Source organism: Bidens hawaiensis, unplaced genomic scaffold, assembly GCF_021521415.1.
Source record: "Bidens hawaiensis isolate Kalapana, Puna unplaced genomic scaffold, B.hawaiensis_p1.1 tig00019962_1, whole genome shotgun sequence".
NCBI classification, from domain to species: Eukaryota; Viridiplantae; Streptophyta; class Magnoliopsida; order Asterales; family Asteraceae; genus Bidens; species Bidens hawaiensis.
The window spans coordinates 291085-313234 of record NW_027493037.1 but is presented as its reverse complement, the minus strand read 5'-3'; the positions used below and the strand labels follow the sequence as shown (position 1 = coordinate 313234).

Here is a 22150-nt window from a genome sequence, read left to right as displayed (position 1 = left end):
AAAATGCAAACATCTTTGGGTCATCACCATCGTGTTTTTCACAGTCCTGAACTTTTTTTTACATCTCCATGACTCCATCATGCTTTTCAACATTATTTGGGTTTTTTAATACACCAAGATAAGTATTGTTCTTCTTCTTCTTCTCCATTTTCTAGTCGACCAACACAGTGGAGCTGCTACCGACCAGCCTGAAAGAGTGTGTTGGCTCTTGAAATGGCGGATTGACAGCCAAATTAGGGCAAAAATTGACAACTGTTGTTTGATTAATAAACCTTCCTAGAAAAAAATTGATGATCAATTGAAGATAAGATTGAAAAATTGGTCAACGCAAAGAAGTTAGGGCTCCATCATATCTTTCCCCGTCATCTGAGCATGAAGCCTCGCCTAAGATTCGAGGTTACTTGCCGGAACCTTGTTATGGGTGGAACCCTAGTTCAGCCATCGTCGTTGTTGCTTCTTTCTTTGGAAACCATCTTCTGAACCGGCGAGCAATGCGGAACCCTAGCCGCCGCTGTTACTTATTCGCCATCATATTTCGTTCGCTGTCAAAGGTCGTAGTTACTGAGGGATTTGTGTAAATGTGGAGAGTAGAATGGTCCGGTTGAATCTCAGACGTCAGTGGTGGAAATTACGGCGGTTGGATTTCCGGTCCAGATCTGGAACCGACAACCATCACAGAGGTTGGTTTTGTTCTGGTTTGAAAGTGAGCATCGGTTGAAGGAGCGAGGATTACTGGTTCATGACCAGTTATGTCTTTGCTAGATGTGTCGCCGGAAAGCCAAGGATCGCCGGAATCTAGTTTAGATGGCACCTGTATCCTCCTCTGGTGTTGTTCTTAGATGTAAATATATGGAATGAGTTTTTGCATTTTAACTACGTATTGTTTTTGTGTTATAAGTTGAAAAGACTACATTACCCGTCATTTTAACAGTGTTTTTAACAGAAATATAACAGAATGACTCATTTAGGTCACTTTTGGTACCATAGGGATTCAACTAGTTTAATTATTTTTTCGGGGACTCAATGCGACTCCGCCTTGCAACCACAGGGACTCAAACAGTAATTTTCTCTTTACAAAATAAAAAATGCCAACGGCAATAGTGGTTGTGGTTAGGTGGGACAGTGGCAATGGGGGTGAGGTGGTAATGGTGATTGTTAGGTGGGTTTTGGAGTCGAGAGTCTCACTGTAAGTAACCTCCATCTTTTGGGATAGGAATATAGTTTGTTGACAATTCACTCCTCGTAATTCTTACCTATAAATGAGATTTATTGTTAGGCCTGAAAGAGACCTGACCTGTAATGTAGTCTTAAATATATATATGTTGTGAAGATCGATGCGTGCCGTTACATTGCAAGCTTTAATGGTAACACTGTCACACAGCCTCTTATCATACACATCCCACACCCAACCAAACCCCACCCACCTAGTTCAATTCCTAAAATCTAGGGTTTCTTTCTATTCTAACGCTCCTCTCATCTCTCATTTTATTATTATTTTGATTTTGATTTTGATTTTGATTTTGATTTTACTACGCTCAGTCTCAGATCCCTTTCACTAATGGCAAAGACCAAACCAGGCAAGAAAGACCTGGATTCCTACACTATCAAAGGCACTAACAAAGTTGTAAGACGTATGTGTCTATCTATCTCTCATGCTTGAATGTGTGTGTGTGTGTATATATATGGGTTGTCAATCAATGACTTGTTTTTTCTGCTAGAGATTGTTAAAAAATGTTGATTTTCAGCTGCAGACTGTGTGTTAATGAGGCATTCTGATAAAAGAAGATTTTTTTTTAATTTTTTTTATTTGTTGATTTTGACTTGATTTGGTAGCTGGAAAATGTGGGCATTCTGATAAGCCTCCACAAAAGAGGATTTTTATGTTGATTTTAAACTTTTTAGGGTTTAGGTGTTGAGCTGATTTGGCAGCTGGACTGTCTGTTAATGTGCCCTTTTGATTCTGATAAGCTTCCAACAACTAGGATTTTTGTATACATGTTGATTTTGACTTGATTTGGCAGCTGGTGACTGTGTGTTAATGAGGCCTTCTGATTCTGATAAGCCTCCATACGTGGCTCGGGTGGAGAAACTTGAAGCTGATCACAGGAACAATGTGAAAGTTAAGGTCAGGTGGTACTATCGTCCTGAGGAATCCATGGGTGGAAGGAGGCAGTTTCATGGAGTCAAAGAGCTGTTTCTTTCAGATCATTATGATATGCAGAGCGCTCACACTATTGAAGGGAAGTGCATAGTTCACTCGTTTAAAAACTATACCAAGCTTGATAATGTTGGTACTGAGGATTACTTCTGTAGGTTTGAGTACAAGGCGTCTACGGGTGGGTTCACTCCTGATCGTGTTGCAGTGTGAGTATTATTTCGCAAGTTGTGGTTTTTGTTGTGAATTTGACTTTTGTGTTAACTAATGGTGTTTTTTTTTTTTTTTTTTTTTGACATGAAGGTACTGCAAATGTGAAATGCCATACAACCCTGATGACTTGATGGTGCAATGTGAAGGATGCAAGGACTGGTATATATATATTGTTTGACTGAATAAATATCTTGAAATTTGCATGATGATGGTAAATGTGTTTCAATTCAAGTAAGAAGCTTGTTTTGTTTTAGCTTGTTAAGGTAACAAGATGGTAGGAATATTTATGCAAGTGGAGTCTTACTAAACATCTAACATAGTGATGACTTTTTTCCCATAATAAGAAAGGTCTTCTTAATTTTTGAGGAATTTTAATCTACACACATCACTAATTGCATTGTGATTAAAAGAATATGTTATAATTGTTTTTATAATTAAATGTAATAACGCATCTGGAAGGGTGAAACTTGGTTTCATATCCTAGCCGGTGGGATACACTTAAAAAGGTCATTTATATCTATAAATAGAATAATCATATAATTTTATGACTTTTCATCTCATCAAGAGTTTGTCATTTATGGCTTAAGTAGGTCAGCATATTTGAGCGCCCTCGATTTTTTACAAAGCAACATTATCATGTTTTCCTGTTTGAGGCCTCCCTTTATTATTTTAAGTCTCTACAATGTTTCCTGCCTTGTACTCAAACTGCCTAATGATATTATTCAATTGGTTCTAGAATTTACACAATATCATATATTCTATTTATTGCCTCAAATGTTAATTTTTATTTGTTCAATTTAAATGGAATACCTTTCTGTGTTTTCCCTCGTTTATATAGAGTTAGTTTGTTTTTTCTTCCTCTCCCAACAGATGCCTCTAAGCACATCTGTAAGTACACTAATTAATATCAATATATGACTGCCTTCAGGCTATGTTTAACATGGCCGAATTATTTTGCAATTTGTGGACGATAGTCCAACTAGAATAACCTGCATATATTACACATATCTAAACAAATTCCCTTTTACTTTTCAAAATTTGCAGGTTTCATCCAAATTGCATGGGGATGACAATTGATGAGGCAAAGAAATTAGACCAGTTTTTGTGCTCCGACTGCTCATCTGATGACGATGCCAAAAGACCGTCAAACTCATTCCCTGTGTCACCATCTTCTGATGCCAAGGTATATATTAATTGCATTTTTGTTTTTTTGTTTGTTTTTATATTAATTGTGTTTTGGTCATCTAAACCGTTAATATGTGGCGGTCGCAGGTGGAACCAAAGCGCAGAAAGCGATGATGAGGTAGTGATTTTGTGGAGATAAATTAGCTGTGGAGTTTGCTTCTTGTGGGGAAAATTGTATAGTGCAAAGAAGAGAGAGTTTGCTTGCACAATTAATAAGCTTTATGTTATTTATTGTGTGAAATATAACTGTCATTCAATCTTTGCCTTGTTTAATCCTAGACTAGTGTTGTCTGTCAAATCTGTAGGGAACAAAAGGTTAAAATTAGTGAGTTTGGGAAGAACAAATTAAGCTTGAAATTAGAATCGGAACTCTACTATTCCTTTACTTTTCAGGTACTTGTTTTAATCTTTGTGTTTGTACACGGACATGTAGATATGTACATGTCTATATGTACGTGTTTATATCTGTTCTAATGAAGTATCAGCCGTCCTAAGGTTGTTGGATTCGGTTATGGAATTGATGTCTTGATAACAGGTTGAATTTGACCATGGACCTTAGAGTTGTTAGGTTCATGGAATTTGTTTTGACCCGGTCATATGACTTAGCCAAAACGCCCAATCTAGTCTTTATCCTTTGCGGGGTTGGTTTACATGATTGGTGTGTTCATGGGTTCAACATCAGTTGTGATGTATTGTTTATTTTATATTATATATTCTTTTTTGTATAATATGAGGTTTTTGTCAAATTTATCATTTATTTTTAATCAAAGAAAAAGTATTATGTGGCAAGCCATGCATTTAAAAATGATTATATGGGGTGAAATGGCAGCATATTGTTATTGTAGAAAGATTATGCAAATCACCATTATAAATTTATAATCAGTGATAGATGTAATGCTTGTAAATGCTTACCAACGCCTGTCCATTGTAAACTCTATTAAAAAAGGTTATTGTGTTGTAAAATAATAATTGATTGACACGTTGAGGTTTATGATTATAATAGTTTCTCCTTTATTTTCCTATGTAAACTCTATTAAAAAAGGTTATTGTGTTGTACATTAAAAAAGGTGAACGTCACTTGCTAATATCAAATTTGCCTTTTCATTTTATTTCCAAGTATGATTTAATATTTGGAATTTTATTTTTTTGATATTTTTCTTGTTAAATTTGGTTTTCCAAATATGATTTGTCAAAGTGTTGATTTAATGATACTGGATGAAAAGGGAGGTTTTCAAAGATTTTTGATATGCAATTCGGCGTCTTAAATAAAATGTTAAGTGTCAATGTGTCATCCCATATAGCAATTGGAAGTGGTTAGTACTTTATGTCTTTATGGTTTCTTAATTAATTTCATTTGTTATCGAGAAATCCAGATATTTTACCCACGATGGGTGCAAAAGTACAAAACACACTGAATGTGTTTAGTTTGCCTAGTCAACACGTCTAAGTGAAAACTGACACAAAACTTTGAAAACTTATCCTTTGCCCCTTACAGTTTAATATCTTTTTTAAACTCTTAGTTTATGTTTGGTTGGAGGTAATGGAATGAAGAGGGAATGGAATGGGAGAAGGAATGGAATGGACTAGGATATGAAATTGATCATTACCATTCCTTTGTCCTGTTTGGTTAACCTATAGGAATGAAATCAATTATTAATTTTTATTGTTTGATATCCAAAAAATTTGTTGAAATGAAATAGAAATAATAAAAACATTCATATCTCAAAATACTTTTTAACCGAAAACAAAAAAACAAAAAACAAAAAAACCCTACAATGGCGACGGTGGTAGCTTCGGCGACGAAAATGGTGGTGGCGGTGGTGATGGTGGAGGCAGCGGTGGTGGTGTCGGCGGAGTTGGTGGTGGTGCCGATGGTAGTGGTGGTGGTGGTGGTTGTTAAGTGGTGGTGTTGTTGATAAAGTAGGGTGAATGAAGAATGGAATGAAAAAAAAAGAAGGGGAGTGTGAAGGAATGGTTTTGATGGAATGTGATTCCATATGTAATGGATGATTCCATTCTATTGAGCAACCAAATACCATTTTTTTTATTTCCACGTAATGAATCATTCCATTCATACTGCCATTCCTACATACCAAACGCTATATAAATGATATCTCAATCTTTACAATTACCCCTATGACAAACGAAGTTATTTCTCCATTAAAGTGAGATAGCATTTGGTAATGAAAATGAAAGTTATAAGCGTTATTGATCAAATTGTGAATATGGAGTATTATCAATTGATCGGTCATAGTTTGAGTTATTAAAATTCAGTTTATCTTAAAATAAATACTATAGTAGCAAAATCTCGTGAATGTTGTAAAGTTATATAATTGAATCGCCAAGTTAAAGTAAATTTTAAAGTTTTAAATTGACTTATATTACAACGATTGGTACTATTGTGACATTATGATACCTATAACCAGGTTGATTCAAACTAAGTTTAAATGTATTTTAATTCATCGAGTGGAGTTATAAGGCCGAGTCAAACTCGAGCTTGAAGATGGAGATTAGATATAAGTGGAAAATTTTAGGTTTGTATTTCCTATTTTTTTGGATAACTTTCTGAACCATGTAATGAGTCCACTTCCAGTTTAAAGTATTCCACGTCTAATGAAATCAATAACCGAATACAACAGAAAGTGAAAGATATTATTGTCTACGAAATTGAAGTATATGTTTGATATTCCAACCAGATGATTCCCTTATACAGGGTTTGAACCATTACAATGGTTAAGGTAAACACTGCAACATTTCGCGAAAAGGTATGGCCATTGGTGCGTAACCGCCACAGTTTCATCAGTATTTGAAACTCCATTTGGTAGCAACTATATTGCTATGAAGGTTCTAAAATCATACCAAATTACAAAATGCTATTGAATCTCATTGGTCAGTTAGTCCATTTGCTACGAATAGATGAAGTTGCTACCTCTTGAACTAAGTTGCTACCACATAACAAAGTTGTTACCTATCTTTAGCTTGCTACCGAACAATAGTAACCTGCTACGGATTACCCCCCCTTCTCAGTGACGAGCTCACGGTGTCTGTTTTGCAGGTCATCAGAAGAACCATCTTTGCCGGACCTAACCCCTCGTGGGAAACATCTATTTAACCCCCAGATTATCCGTAATCTGCCCGGGGTCAATTAGTGTTTCTTCATTGGCGCCATCCGTGCATAAAAGCTAGAACTAATTCTCTCAGTTTTTTCAAAACCTCCAAAAAGATAGTTAACGTTACTCCGGTCCCCAGGCCAGGGAGTAACCAAGAAACCCCGGTAACCACAATCCCAGCTACTGAGGGGAACACCGGCGAATACACAAATTTTACGAACACTACCCCGGTTACCCGAGCCGGGGCAAGTGCAGTAAACAATCCTCCCCTGGGATTCATTGATACCCAGGTGGAAAGACAACAGACGAGGCCCACCCGCCAAACACTTGAACAAGTTAAAGCGTGGGCGGAAAAACGTCAAAGGGAATTCCAAGCTGAGTTGGATGAACGCTTACGTTCACTCCAACAGGCTGACGAATTCGGAAGCACTCGACAACAGCTCAACATGAGCAATGAGTGGGAGTACTTGGACGATGATTCGGAGGAATCCGACACCGACGTAAACCCTCGCCATAAGGCGAAAGAGAAGCGTAATGAAACGGACTTCCAACCAAGAATGAATTTTGGAGAAACCTTCAAACCAAAAAACGCGGGTGGAAACCCACGTGACTTCTCTAAAACCTTCAGACCAACCGCTGCAAATGCGGGAACCTCCAAGTTTGCAAGGGACATTGCGGAAGCAATCGCCCCAAGAAGTGCCAAACAGATGTCCAACATCGGCACCTATGATGGTATATCCGACCCAGACGATCATTTGAACAGATTCATAGCGGGGGCAACCGTCAGCAACTGGACGGAACCCACGTGGTGTTATATGTTCCAGATGACGTTGGTTGGAGCAGCCAGAGTGTGGTTCGACCGTCTACCGGTCCACCACATCTACGATTGGGCAGACTTCCAACAGAAGTTCAGCCAACACTTCAGTCAACAAAGAAAGTACACTGAAGAGCAATGGACAATCCTCAACTGCATCCGAGAGGAAGATGAGTCTTTACTAGACTTCATCACGCGCTTCAATTCAAAGAAGCTAAGTCTGGGCAATATTAGCGAAGATCTTGTTCGCGCTGCTTTCATCCAGGGCGCGAAAGACCCAGAGCTCATCCGCACCTTAACGGGTAAAGATGGCATGCCATCCACATGGGATGCCATCATGACAGCAGCTAAACGCTTCGCGGAAACGGAAAAGCAACTGGGTAGAGATCTTCCCCAAAGCACAAACCTCTACACCCAGAAAACAAGAGAAAATAACGTCCTTACCGCCCGACTAAACAAAAAGAGGAAGCTAGGTATTTGGCAGTCAAGGGTAAACTTCGACACCTCATCCGGCTCGCACCCTCGGTTAGGCGGAAAGGACAACAGGCAGTCGTCGAACCGGAACCCCCGGTGGACGCCGCTCACCAAAAGCGTCACCGAGATTTTTGACACCGAGAGGCTCCCATGGCCAAAGGCTCCAATAATCCGAGAGCGTCACAACGCTGATCAGAGCAAATTCTGTGACTTCCACAGGACAAAAGGCCACAACACCGACGAATGCATAGACTTGAAAGACATCATCGAGACATTAGTCAGAGATGGAGAACTCGCACACCTCGTGGCGTAAAGGATGCTGAGCAGGCCAACGCGTGTAGAACCACAGTTGGGAAAAACACGAAACTACAGCTACAATGTTGGAGACTACATACTGCGTAAACAACGAGATTCCGAACCAAGTGCATATCGGCTCGATGGCACTCCCATCCAAACAACATGGAATGGAGCTCAATTACACAGTGCATGTAGATCAATTCCAAACTTGTAAAAGAAAAGGCCCAGAGCCACTTCTAATGGAAATGATTCTCCTTATCACATTGACGCTGATAATCTTACATTTATACTTATGAACTTTCCACACTGATATGCCGGTCTTCACCGCATACATAAGTAGGGAAGTAAGTCGTTGCGTGTGGAAGGCGGCAAAACCCGTATAAACACAAAAAACGGCAAACCTTCACGCATGTCAGTCATAGGTGAAGTTCGGTCATCCCACTAAATGAAAGTGCCGGTCCTACCCGCACAATCATCATAGAGGAAACTGAACGTTAACCTATTGACAACCGCGCGTCGAACGGTTAACTTATTCAAAACACTGATATGCCGGTATTCACCGCATAAATAAGTGTGAAAAGAAGTCGTTGCGTGTGGAAGGCGGCAAAACCCGCATAAACACAAAAAACGGCAAGAATTTCTAAGGAAAAGATGAGGAAAACCTTCACGCAGGTCAGTCATAGGTAAAGTTTGGTCATCCTACTAAATGCAAGTGACGGTCTTACCCGCACAATCATGATAGAGGAAACTGAACATTAACCTATTGACAACCGCGCGTCGAAAGGTTAACTTATTCAGAACACTTAGAAAATCTCTTAAGGAAAAAATGAGGAAAACCTCCACGCAGGTCAGATATAGGTAAAGTTTAGCCATCCTACTAAGTGAAAGTGACGGTCTTACCCGCACAATCACGAAAGAGGAAGCAAAACTTTAACCTATTATCTGCCACGTTGAAAGGTTAACTTATCCAAAGTACTTAAGAAATTGCTAAGTTAAACTAAAGTATGCACAAGCGAATCATATATTGTTTATGCGGCAAAACAAGTGCCAAATTAAACTATAATATGCATGAGCAAGTCGTATAACGTTTATAAAGCAAGAGTGACGGTCCTACCCACACAAAAGATTTATATTCCATAAAAATTCAACTGTTACAAGAATGGCCGGGTATCTACCCGCCTACAAGAATATAAATCTATACAAAGACGTAAATCTATCCTAACAGTGGGAAAGGATTTAAAAGATCAAGCTTCAGGGCCACTCCCTCCAAACCCACTTGTACCCGCACCATCAGTTGGCTGTGGCGATTCAAGAAAGGTCTTGAGAATGGTTAGCCCATCATCAGCAGCAGCAACTTCGTTCACCTTCTTCACCACCGGGTGCGGGAAGGCGGCATACTGGTTCACTGCTTGGTCATATACAGCTTCAGTATCCACATCATATAAAGGGAAGTTGGAAGGCGGGATGCCCTTCTCAACGAACCCTAGACCAAGCAGGAAGCCAGCCTTTTCCCCATCCTCATGAGAAGCGTTGAGGGCTGCGCTCATGGCATCGTCATATGATTTGTCCGTGAAGACCCGATGCACAACCTACAAAACAAAAATACAAGTATCAAAACCTTTTCTAAGTACAAAGAAAAGCGTAAAGATATTATGAAGCTATGCATACCTGCGACAACGCTTCTCGTAGAAGCCATTCCTTGGTAACCAGAGCCTCCTGGAGGGCAGCTTGAGCTTCATTACGGGCGCGTTCGGCTTCGTTCTTTGTAAGGTTGGCAAGCAACACATCTTTGGCTGCAGCCTCTTCGACGCCCTTTAGCTTACGCTCAGTGTGGTCAAGCACCCCCCTCTGGTCCAAGATCTCTTGGAGCTTCTTGGCATCTTCCATGGCCAAGGCATCATGAGCCTGCTGGAGCCTCTCTAATTTGGCTTTGAGCTCTTCATTCTCAGTGCGTAGAGGCTCAGCAACAGCTTCAGCCTTGGTGGCCCTCTCAGTTGCGTTCCGTGCAGTTTCCTTAGCCAACCGAAGCTGTTCATTAACAGCTTGGGTAGCCTTGGAACGGGCCTCGAGACGGGCCTGAACTTCAACCTCGAGGGCCTTGAAGGCCTTCTCCTTCTCCGCAGCAACGGCGGAGAGTCTCCTGTTCTCCTCCCGGATAGCCCGCGCCTGAGCTACTTCTTGGATACGAGCCGCCTTTAACTTGTCGTTTTCACGACAAAGCAGCTCGACGCGCGGCTGCATCCGGGCAAGGAGAATTCGAAGCTCGTTTGTCAGCCTACCCTCTTGGTAGCTCGACATAGCTTCTCCCAGTGCACCACTGGGGGCGGCGTGGCGCGCCCACTCGACGCAATCCACAGCCGTCCGAAGGGTGGTTCCCCGGCGGATGTTCCACCGCGGAACAAACACCTCATTCGAATCCGACACTGCAAAAACAAAAAGCAGTTAGGAAAAGATGATAAAAACAAAAATATATATAAAAAGGCCAAAATAACCCTACGCACCTGTAGGGTCGACAGTAGGCCGGTAGCCGCCAAACCCATCACCCGAACCTAACGGATATCCATCCAAGAGGTCAGGCAGATAGGAAGGAGGCAGAGATTGGCTTGAAGCCCCGAACATACCTGCTGAACCGGCCGGGGACGAGGTAGTCGCCGGCGCCGGAGGCACGGTCGAAGCCGCTGCGGTAGAGACCATCGGTGGTGAACTCACTGGAGGTGAATTCACAACCGTGGCCGCCGCTGCGGAAGAACCCGCAGAAAAACTCACCGCCGGCTCAGTGAAGGACGCCGTGAATATGGCACTGACAGCCGGCGGATATGACGTTACAGTTGGAACAGTTGCCTCAACAGGATGAGCAACTGAACCAATACTGCAAACAGGCGCAGCCGCCTGGGTCGTCGCCTCGGGTAGGTTGACCAAACCTAACGTCATGGGTCCAGAACTGCTCCTTCCCGCTCCACCCTGGAATGCGGTTGCATCCACGCCTGCATAAAAACATATTTAAATATAATGGCGGAAAGATATGAAGTTAAAAGTTAAAGTTTACACTTATGAGTTCTCTTCAGCTTGAAGGTTCTGATAGGCGGGGACGAACCCGATGGAGCCGGCCTCTTCACGCCGCTCACCGTCGTCATCCTAGGCGGCCCGGAGGTGACAGCTGTCTCAACCTCCGGAACAGTGGTCTCGTCACCACCAGGGTTCCCCGCTACCTCTTCACTCTCGGTCTCCGACTCTGACAGATTCCCCTGATCGGCAGTAGAGGCAACCTTCGCCTTACCCTTCCCGCCAGCAGCCTTCTTCTTCCGCGTGAAGAAAGGACCATCTGCGGATTCCTCATCAGAAGATGACAAAATTAGAGGAATTCCAGCAGAGGTTTGAGCATTGACAGGGCGAGGGTTAAATAACTCTTTACCTGGCCGCGTGGCGCTCAGAATCGGGTGGCCCGGCGGGTAGACCTCCACAAACCGATCCGCCGTTTGCTCCAAGATGGGCAACTCGTTCTCATCAAGAGCACGGGTACCCATCCGAGCGGGACCACCAGCTTCCCGCGGATGCAGGAGCGATTGTAGGTCGTTTCCCTCTGAAACAAAAAGAGAAACAGTTAGAAGAAAAACCCTAAATCAGCAAAGAAGACAGAGCATACCGTAAAGGATAGAGTTCAAACCGTATTCAAGGACGATGGGAATCTGTGGCGCTTCCGCCCCAGCATCCTTCCACACCCGGCTCATCCCGAGCATCACCATCCCGGACTCCGCAAAGCGGTAAACCGGAGAATGGACCCGGGAAATCTTGGAGAACCATTCCGCCTCCTCGTAGTTGAAGGCGTGAAGGTTCGGGAGAGCTCTCCCGTTCTTGAACGTCATCGCTATGGGGACGACGCGAGCGGAGATATAGAAGAACTCCCACTTCCAAGACCGAAGACTACGCTCGGTAGCGCAGATCTTCAAACCCTTGATCCGAGTGACCAAGGTATACCACCCCTGGATGCACCTCCAGGAATAGATGGTCATCAGGCGGTCGACATGGCTCCACGCTCAGAATGAGGCACACCCATTCAAAATGGCGAATCTTGGCGATCGCCATTGGGTGTACCTCCGTCAGATGTACACCGTGTCTCTCCAAAACACGGTACACAAACTTCGTCAATGGGAACCTGAGATTCCCATAGATGAAGAATGCAGCATACACCCCTATTTTGCCCTTGGGGGCATCGTACACCGTCTGGTGTGGCTCAGGAAACTCAGGCTCGAAAGGCTCGAGCATGACCTTCCTGACGATGTACTGATACTGGTCGACGGGAAGAGCACACTGTCACTCGCCAGTAGTACTCTTATCGTCCCTATCAGAAGTGGACGTCGGGTTCTCGGAATACACGTCCGACTCTTCAGCAGTAACTTCAAGATCATGAGAAGACATGTTTTGAATGTAAAGAACGATTTCAGGAGAATGCTCGACAGAAAAGTTAGAGTATTCGCCGGAAATCGTTTAGAAGAAGAAGAGAGGTGAAACTGTGAGTTGAGATGCAACCTCTCCTCCCTTTATATACTCATCGCAATGAATGCGATGAATTTAATGCGGAAGAGAGAGGAAAACGCAGGTGCAATGAAACTATGACACGTGGAATATGCAAGCTGGCAACAACTGTTGACAGGACGCGTGCCGTAAACTTCGCGGCCACGCGCCCGAAAACTTGCGCCCACGCGCTTGAAAAAGCGTCTGGAATGACCATATACTGTCACGTCGCCATAACTTCCTGCACGTCCTGAAACTGTCAGAAGAAACCGTCGGACGACGTTTCAACAGTCTGGACTGTTCTTATCCTTTCACCAACTCTTTAAATTTCAAAAAGATTCAAAAAGATTCAAAAAAGATTCAAAAGTAAGTGGGACTATACCCCTTACCTTGGCAACCAAGTAACTATAAGACAGGTGCGAGTACAGTGTTAAGGCAAAACCCTTCACATACTTAGCACCTGCAGGGAATTGAAGCCAAGAATACCTCGGCAACCAAGTAACTATAAGACGGGTGCGGGTACAGTGCCAAGGCAAAACCTTTCACATACTTAGCACCCGCAGGGAATTGAAGCCAGGAATACCTTGGAAGTAAAGTAACTATAAGAAGAGTGCGGGTACAGTGTCAATGCGAAACCCTTCACATACCTAGCACTCCGCAGGGAATTGAAACCAAGAAGGATCTTCTGGGCCATGCTTGCGGAAACGGGAATAACATCCCCGCATAGCGGGAACGTCGAGAACTAGATTGTTTGAAGCTCCAAGATGGAATTGGTTGTTTAAACATAATTGATCACTATGTTCAAAACTACCAAAACCTCATAGAGAATCTACACAAGTGGAACTCAACGCTCCTGACTTGCGAGGAGGTTACAGACCTACCCGCATCATACCCAAAGATCAAGCAGAAAAGTCGGGAATTTCTGCATGTGACATTAGGACTTCCGTGGGAAGAATCCCCATGGAAAACCTTAAAACTAAACCCTTTTCAAAACCCTTTGCTTAAGTCCAAAAGTTCACCTCACTTATTAACAATTCATGAGAAGAACATTGGACTGGGGGGGACTTGAAGAGGTAGGTCCCAGCAGAGCCCAGTTGGACCCGCAAGACTCACCTCAAAGAGGGACGTCTGCGCAGTTGAAACCGCAAGACTCACCTTCAACAGGGACGTCTGCGCAAAGGCTAAACTCGCAAGATTCACCTTGAAGAGAGACGTCTGCGCAGAAACCAACTGGATCCGCAGGACCCACCATGCTCAGAGACGTGACGTCCTTACGCGCAGTACGCAAGCTGTTCCCACAGGAAAAGCCTCCCAATGGTCGACGTACTCCGCCTGTTCCCGCAGTAACGGATACTAGCCATCAGGGAAGGCTACCCGCGCAGAAAGGCTACACGCACAAGGCACTTAACTCTTAAATAATTCAGTAATGTCACCTGAAGAAGGAGTGAGCAAGCCGGGAACACTCCCGCCCAAAGCCGGGGATACTCCCGCCCAAATGAGCCAGTCCGTACACTACTGGAGGACCTTTTGTACTGTACCTGACGAGGTATGGACAAAAGGTCTGACCAAAGCAGCGACATCTCACTGTGACAAAGGAATAGTACACAGCCGGCCTGGTCACTATCAGCCGCTGCCTACTCACCAACCCCTGTCACTATTAGCCGCTGCCTACTCACCAACCTGTCGTAGCACGTGCATAGCCTGCAGTTGGTGGAAAAGAATAGTACACAGCCGGCCTGGTCACTATCAGCCGCTGTCTACCCACCAACTACCAGCATGGCATGTGCGTAGCCCACAGTTGGCAGAACAGGAATACTATTCAGCCGGCTGTACCTTCTTGGAAACCTACCTTCGGCTATAAATACTCCAACACCTTGGAATGGTATGGACACATTACATTACATTATCTTACATTATCTGATATCTCATTATCTTATCTTCTCTAGCAATCTCTTAATATACACTTATATTCAAGAGCAATCTAGTCTGATTCTCACGCCAGAGGGTGGTCACAAGGAGGTACCCCCCCTTCTCAGTGACGAGCTCACGGTGTCTGTTTTGCAGGTCATCAGAAGAACCATCTTTGCCGGACCTAACCCCTCGTGGGAAACATCTATTTAACCCCCAGATTATCCGTAATCTGCCCAGGGTCGATTAGTGTTTCTTCACTACCACATAACAAAGTTGTTACCTATCTTTAGCTTGCTACCGAACAATAGTAACCTGCTACTGAGTTCTTGTCACATTTAAATATCTTTTCCATGCAGCTTTCTTTCATTCATACTGATTCGATGTGTTTTTAGCGAAACATAATTAAGACATGGAGTCAGCTAAGGTTCGCCCCTTGAACCCGCAAGAGGCCAATTCCTTAACCTTGATAATCCACTAGCTCAAACCCACCCACTTGAAACTTGTTGCGGTACCAAATGCAGAGTCTTCTTAGTATCAAAAACAAAAAAGCTTGTATTTATCACCTCCTAACTTGTATCAATGTTTTTTTTATCTACAGGTAAATCCGGATTCCCCAAAATAACTTGACAACAACAAATTCACAACAAATTCGACAACAAAAATAAAATGAAAATAGTCTGGATATAAATGACAAATACTATAGAAAACACAACTTTTTTAAAACTTGGGGTCATCTTGTGAAAGTAGAGACCATAGGGTTTGAACAAGTTTACCAAGTGATAGATAATGTTATAATTTCCTCCTTGAATACTTAAAATAAAAATTGAATTTTAGTTTTCTAAATTCTAATACCACAAAGAAACCCTTTTCCCCTTGTTCTGGGGTTTCTTTCCTAATCACTAACACTATTTTCTTCTTCCTATATCCAAATCCGCCAACAAATATCTCCTCCTTAATCCAACCTTCTATAAATAATAATATTCAACTAACCCATCACTCCAATTTCGCTTTCAATCTAGCCTCAACAGATGCAATTCAACTCAACTCAAAGGTACAACCTTTATTATTCAATTAGGGTTCTTTGATCCCAATCTTTCATTTTTTACAAGATTTTGTAAATGTGTGTGGTTTTGGCATCTGGGTATTGAAGGACTGATTGTTTGGGTACATAAAGGTTCTTGATTTCGGAAATTAGGGTTCTTGATTTGGGGATATGATTAAGCAAATACTTAATAAGCTTCCCAGAAAGCAATCTTCTAAATCTTCCCAAAGTAATGTTGGGAAGAATGATTCAGCTTCAAGTCCGGTGAGTTCGTGTGTTAGTAATAACGGGTCTAAAGTCGATTCATCGGGTAAGAGTTTGAACAAGTCTGTTAATGGAAGTCTTACTCCGAATACCAAGTCAAACCAGGGGAAGAAATCCGGTCAACTCGGGTCAACTCATGGGTTAAACCAGGCACCTTATGAGGCGTTACCGAGCTTTCGTGACGTACCCGCAGCAGAAAAACACAATCTTTTTATTAAGAAGCTGAATATGTGTTGTGTGGTGTTTGATTTCACTGACCCGTCGAAGAATTTGAAAGAAAAAGATGTAAAAAGACAAACTTTACTTGAACTTGTTGATTATATAGCTTCTGCACCTTCGAAATTCAATGAGGCCACAATGCAAGAAATTACAAAAATGATAACTTCAAATCTTTTCAGATCGTTGCCTTCGTGTACCCACGAATTTAAGCTTCCGGACGTTTACGACCCAGAAGATGACGAACCGAGCATGGACCCGTCATGGCCCCACCTCCAAATCGTGTACGAGTTTCTCCTCCGGTTCATTGCAGCCCCGGAAACCGACGCCAAAATCGCAAAACGTTACATCGATCACTCGTTCGTTTTGAAATTACTCGATTTATTCGACTCAGAGGATCAAAGAGAGCGCGAGTATTTGAAAACAATCCTTCACAGAATATACGGAAAGTTCATGGTGCACCGTCCGTTTATCAGAAAAGCGATTAATAATATCTTTTATAGTTTCATATATGAAACTGAGAAGCATAACGGGATAGCTGAACTGCTTGAGATATTGGGAAGTATAATAAATGGTTTTGCATTGCCTTTGAAAGAAGAGCATAAGATGTTTCTTATGCGGGCTTTGGTCCCGCTTCATAAGCCCAAGTGCTTGAATATGTATCATCAGCAGTTGTCTTATTGTATCACTCAGTTTGTTGAAAAGGATTTTAAGTTGGCGGATACGGTTATTAGGGGTTTGTTGAAGTTTTGGCCAGTGACTAATAGTGCAAAAGAGGTTATGTTTCTAAGTGAGTTGGAGGAGGTTCTAGAAGCTACTCAAGGTGCCGAGTTTCAAAGATGCATGGTGCCTTTGTTTAGACAAATTGGGCTGTGTCTTAACAGTTCGCATTTTCAGGTACATGGTTATTGAATTTAATATTTTGATATTGTTATTATGTTTGGATGTGTGTTTTGCAAGTAATTATGTGATTTTGGCTAGTTAGAATTGAGTAATAGTTGAAATAAGATATGCAATACGAAATAGTGTTTGGATTATAGGTGCTAAACGGGTCACGTTCGTGGGTTGGTGGGTCCAACCCGTCAACCCAACACAAACCCGAAAAGCCTGTCAGACATATTATGAACCCCAACATGTGACAACGGATATTCGTGGGTTGATATGAAGACAACTTGTTTAACCCAATATGTATTATTTCGTTTTTTTTCCTGCATATTAATACCTTAAAGTTACAGTTTTACAACAAAAATACAAATGTTTATAAAACAGCTACATTTTAGTTATAAAATCTTGCATCAGTTTGTTTAAGTTTAAAATTTTTGTAGAAATTATTCAGTCAATTTAATTATGACATAAAGCACATTAAAAAAAATAAATGGGCCCACCTTCAAACCCAGTGGGTTGACATGAAGACGACCCATTTTGCTAAACAGGTTTACAAAGCGACCCGAACCCGTTTATGTTAAAGCCAAACCTGCAAATTTTGTGTTGGGTTTGTGTTGTGTCAGAGTTTCACACCCATAGTTTGGATGTGTGTTTTGGAAGTCATTATTTGATTTTGAATGAGAATCAAATAATATTTGTTAATATTAGCAATTATCTGGGCTAGGCGGATTGGGTCACACATCTAAATGGGCCATTTATATAGCTGGGTTGACCCACAAACACTTTTTTTCATCTTTTAAAATCTATAGCTAGTCAATGAGCTAATTATAATTATTAAACCACTCTGTCACAGTAAAATGATTTTTATATTCTGTTTTTAACTGTTGAGACTACTATTCACCAAAATGACCCATTTAAGTGAACAGTATTGCCACCTCATAATTGTTATATTATGGCTTTATGCAGGTAGCTGAACGGGCTTTATTCTTATGGAATAACGATCACATACGGAATCTGATTATTCAAAACCGCAAGGTGATTCTGCCAATAATCTTGCCTGCGTTAGAGAAAAACACTCACGGTCACTGGAATCAAGCGGTTCAAAGCCTAACCCTAAATGTGAGGAAAATATTTTCAGATGCTGATCAATCATTCTTTGATGAATGCTTAAATAAACACCAAGAAGATGAACTGAAAGAAAAGGAGAATAACAAGAAACGCGAATCGATTTGGGTTCATTTGGAAAACGTAGCAGCTTTTAAAACCAACGAGCCCGGTTTGGTCTCAAAGTTTGCTTCTGTTGGTATTAGTAGTTGACGTGGTATGAGTTTGACCACATTTGAAGTTTGACTTGTGGGTTTGACTCATGTAGCTCGGTTCAGTTATTTGATGGCACCGAGTTCATTTGGAGGAGATGATGGAAGGGTGAAAATTGGGCCTTTTTGTGGATGTAAATGTATGTTTTACCCTTTTTGTTTCTCTTTTATTGTTTCTGCTTTTGGTTTGTATTATTATCAGCATTGGGATTTGTTTGTAGCATAAAAACCAGTTCATAAGAGGTGTTATTTGGATAGCTATTCCCATAATGTTGTTATTGATGCAAAAGTTTTATGCTTTTTCCATTATGTTATTATGGTTTTTGGTTTACTGTTTGTTTCTCAGTTAAAATGGTGTTTGCTTTATGGTTTCAATTTACATATGGCAAACTTGTTTATGAAACCACTGTAGGCCGAGCAGTTAACTACAAACTCGAAATCCAAGCTAAAGCGGTTTGGTTTAGTGGTGGTTTGGGCGTTTTGAATCGACTTTTTTTAAGGAAAATTCACCCTGAAGTAGTGAAGTTATCAAGTGTTTTATTAAGTTAATTCAAACTTTAAAGTGTGTTCCATCCTTGTGAAATGTTTATAAAAATGTTTTTACTTTTTTGAAAAATAAATCGACCAAAATAGAATTAATTTTCCTTTTCCAATTTGACTCGAACAATTATGAAAGTTAGTTATTACTTAGTGAATGTTTTTTCTTCACAATTACCTCTCTCTTCAAGTTAGTTAAAGAAATCATTAAGTATTAAATCCGATTCATATATGTTTCATTTAGATTATTTTAGTTTTCAAACCTTTTAACATTAAGAAAAAATGTATAACATTGGAACATCTAACGAAAATTGAGTGAGTTTAAAGGATTACTTGAAAGACTTGGTTAATATTCAAAATCATTAGTTTGTACTAAAATTTATAGACAATAAAGATAATTTATTAGTATTAAACAAATGCATTACCATAATAATATCACACGGGCTGATTTGTTTCAGTTTGAATAGTTAATGGCCGTTCAAAGGAAAGTCACTTCTAAGACATCTGTAGTCAAAACTCTCCGCAAAGAGGCGTTGTGCAACATGTGACGAGAGTTTTGCAAAAAGTGGTGTAATGATAAAACGCCTCAAAACTCGTCTGCAATCATTACATTTTTCTCGTTTCTCACAAACAAGAGCTGTATGCAAAACTCTCCAACACAAACACCCAAACTACACATGGTCTAATAGGGTAGGGTTTAAGTTCTTAACAGTTGAACACCCCTAATAAGTTCAACATACATAATCTTCTGCTCACATTACTGAAATTCAGAAAATACCAAAAACTTCTGAACGCTACAGTCAATGGGCTTTTTTGGGATTTATTAGACAATTTGGTAAGTTGCCAAAAACCTAAAACTAGGTATAACTAAATAATTGTCTTTTAGTCTTTTACCTCAATAATGAGTTTTTTTTTTTAAAAGCAACCTTTATCTAACAAAATTCACATGCTAATCATGTTAAAGTAACCAAAAATCAGAGTCACAACCAATTCATCTAAAGTTCTAAACTCCTAAAACTGATTATCTCGAGCTTAAACCGCAACAAGTTTAAAAACACATCAAACACCCCCTAAAAAATCAAAAACTGACCGAATTTAGAAAACCAAAACATTTTAAACTAATCTGGCATAGAAACTTAGCCAATAAACATAATACAACAAACTCTTAACAACCCAAAAAGGGAAGTGAAGTTATGTATGTCTAACTTTAACCAACAAACCACTAGTACAAAAAGAAAACCTAATCATCACCATAAGCCCGAAAACTATACCGTTCTTGATAATATCCATTAAACCAAAGATCAGCCTCGAACCACTTAGGATACCTTACCAAATCACCCGCCACAAAACTCATGTGTCGTTCACTGCCTTCGGGCACGACCCTAACCTCACCTTCCTCAATGTAAACCAGTTGGTCAACATGCCAATCCCATGGAACATTGCACTTTCCCGTCTTCCATGTTGACCACTTTGACACCCCGAGCTTTGTCAACCTTTCTTTAGACACGTTTTTCTCCACCCTTATGTTGTATATCTCCTGCAATGGTCTCTGCACGCATCGAATCCCACCGTATGTAGAATTTGAAGCTTTGCATGTTGTTTTGCTTGTTTTGGAGAATGATGCTAATGGTGGAACCATCATTAGACTCGCCATGGTTGTTCAAGCATGTACCTTTAAGATTCAAAGGTTCATATTCTTGAGAAAAAAAACAACTTTAAAACATTGACTTTCTTTTATCTTAGAAAAAAAAGTCGAACTTGAACTACACAATTTTAACGGTCAACAGTAACATATAGTCCCCATACCTCCCCGAGGAAGGTAGGGGTGTTCATAAACTGTTGAAACTGACTTAACCGTTTCAAATCGAAGCAAGTTGGTCGGTTTGTAAAGTTTTCCAAACGTTTCGGTTTTAACAGTTTTCCAGTACGACATGCTCGTCTCGTTTGGACCTGTGAACCAAACCAGCCATACCAACTGTTTCAACTTTTGTTATTTATATATTTTTCTCATTTTCGAAACATGTAGTTATGTTACTTATGTATATATATTATAGTTATGAACAATCTTTATCATTTAAATTGGTGTAATACAAACTAATGATTTTAAGTAAAAAGAAATAAAAAATAGGTACCGGTTGAAACGACCAAACCGTCAAAACTGAACGGTTAAAAAGTCCAACTGGTCAACCGGGCCTGTCTTGTTGAGCAACCCAACCCGGCCCATTTGGTCTTTCCTTCCTCGAAACAATATTGAAGATATTACCACTGTTTCAACTATCTTATTCAGTTAGGTTAAACACTTGTCGAATAGAATCCAAACCAAATAACCCGAACCGAATAAACTGAAAACTGAGCCAGTATAATTAACAGAAGGATTCATCCACTTTTAACCAATTTATATGTTCGATTTGTGGCAAAAAGAACAACAATTTGACAAAGTACATCTGTTGTTGAGGACATAGTGAAGGATGATTTACGGCGCCTCCGCATAACATTTCGAGTATGAATTCAACAGCACAAGGATTTAAAATTAAACGATTCGAAGTTCAAAATTAAGCTGAATAGAAATAATAAAATTTATCAAACCTTGTTCTACCTACGCAGAAAGGCTCTTTCTTTTGTGTCCGGTTTGCTAACTGGGAACTAAGAGGATAACGCTGACAATAATAAAATAAAGCATATTAACCTACTGGTCCTTGTACTCATGTGTAACGTACAGTTTGGACACACTTTTTTTTTCTTTCAAAATAAGTCATTCTCGAAGTTGTATCGATGAGTATAAGTATGTTAAAATAGTAATGTGATTCAAATTTTTTATGGTGTTTTCCTTTTGTTCGGTGAAACCATTTCGGTTGTTGATGGCTATTGGCCTTCTGGCCGAATGGTCATTGACCCACACGTTCTTTTTTATTGGCCTTTAAACATCTGGTACGACCATCGTGCAAAACAAACGTTGTCTAGTGTCTACATAATGAGAAAGAAAACGAGGGGTCGGGCGGCTTGCTGCTCGTTTTGGGCGCGATTTGGACTCCTAAATGTGCCCACTATCTGTGGTCTAAGGGTGTCCACGACATGGTTTTAACATTTTACGTCAAATCAAGTTTTCTTTTTCATTTTATTATTATAAGCCAAAATCAAAGCATTGAAGACCGAAACCAAAAATGGTCTGACGTTGTTTTGGTTTTATGGTTCTAACCAAAGGCAGTTGCGGGAGTGTGA

The 22150-nt window shown here is 40.8% G+C and overlaps 3 protein-coding genes across 3 annotated transcripts; 2 read left to right on the top strand and 1 right to left on the bottom strand.

The window, feature by feature from the left end:
- Positions 1–1546: 1546 nt before the first annotated feature.
- LOC143559654 (chromatin remodeling protein EBS-like) lies at positions 1547–3937 on the top strand. Its single transcript, XM_077048162.1, has 5 exons — positions 1547–1631; positions 2022–2364; positions 2459–2527; positions 3413–3551; positions 3641–3937. Exons 1-5 carry the CDS (start codon positions 1559–1561, stop codon positions 3665–3667), a joined length of 651 nt encoding a protein of 216 aa, XP_076904277.1. The 5' UTR covers positions 1547–1558; the 3' UTR covers positions 3668–3937.
- Positions 3938–15755: 11818 nt separating this feature from the next.
- LOC143559661 (serine/threonine protein phosphatase 2A 59 kDa regulatory subunit B' gamma isoform-like) lies at positions 15756–18632 on the top strand. Its single transcript, XM_077048167.1, has 2 exons — positions 15756–17090; positions 18045–18632. Exons 1-2 carry the CDS (start codon positions 15885–15887, stop codon positions 18393–18395), a joined length of 1557 nt encoding a protein of 518 aa, XP_076904282.1. The 5' UTR covers positions 15756–15884; the 3' UTR covers positions 18396–18632.
- A 1539-nt stretch (positions 18633–20171) lies between these two features.
- Positions 20172–20585, bottom strand: LOC143559657 (uncharacterized). Its single transcript, XM_077048164.1, has one exon. It carries the CDS (start codon positions 20583–20585, stop codon positions 20172–20174), a length of 414 nt encoding a protein of 137 aa, XP_076904279.1.
- Positions 20586–22150: the final 1565 nt, after the last annotated feature.

What these genes read in the sequence shown, in the direction of transcription:
- LOC143559654 (XM_077048162.1), top strand. Translation starts at nt 1,559, where the DNA reads ATGGCAAAGACCAAACCAGGCAAGAAAGACCTGGATTCCTACACTATC. An exon ending in CACTAACAAAGTTGTAAGAC is followed by an intron (nt 1,632 to 2,021) that starts GTATGTGTCTAT and finishes TTGATTTGGCAG; the next exon opens with CTGGTGACTGTGTGTTAATG. An exon ending in ACTCCTGATCGTGTTGCAGT is followed by an intron (nt 2,365 to 2,458) that starts GTGAGTATTATT and finishes TTTGACATGAAG; the next exon opens with GTACTGCAAATGTGAAATGC.
- LOC143559661 (XM_077048167.1), top strand. Translation starts at nt 15,885, where the DNA reads ATGATTAAGCAAATACTTAATAAGCTTCCCAGAAAGCAATCTTCTAAA. An exon ending in TTAACAGTTCGCATTTTCAG is followed by an intron (nt 17,091 to 18,044) that starts GTACATGGTTAT and finishes GGCTTTATGCAG; the next exon opens with GTAGCTGAACGGGCTTTATT.
- LOC143559657 (XM_077048164.1), bottom strand. Translation starts at nt 20,585, where the DNA reads ATGGCGAGTCTAATGATGGTTCCACCATTAGCATCATTCTCCAAAACA.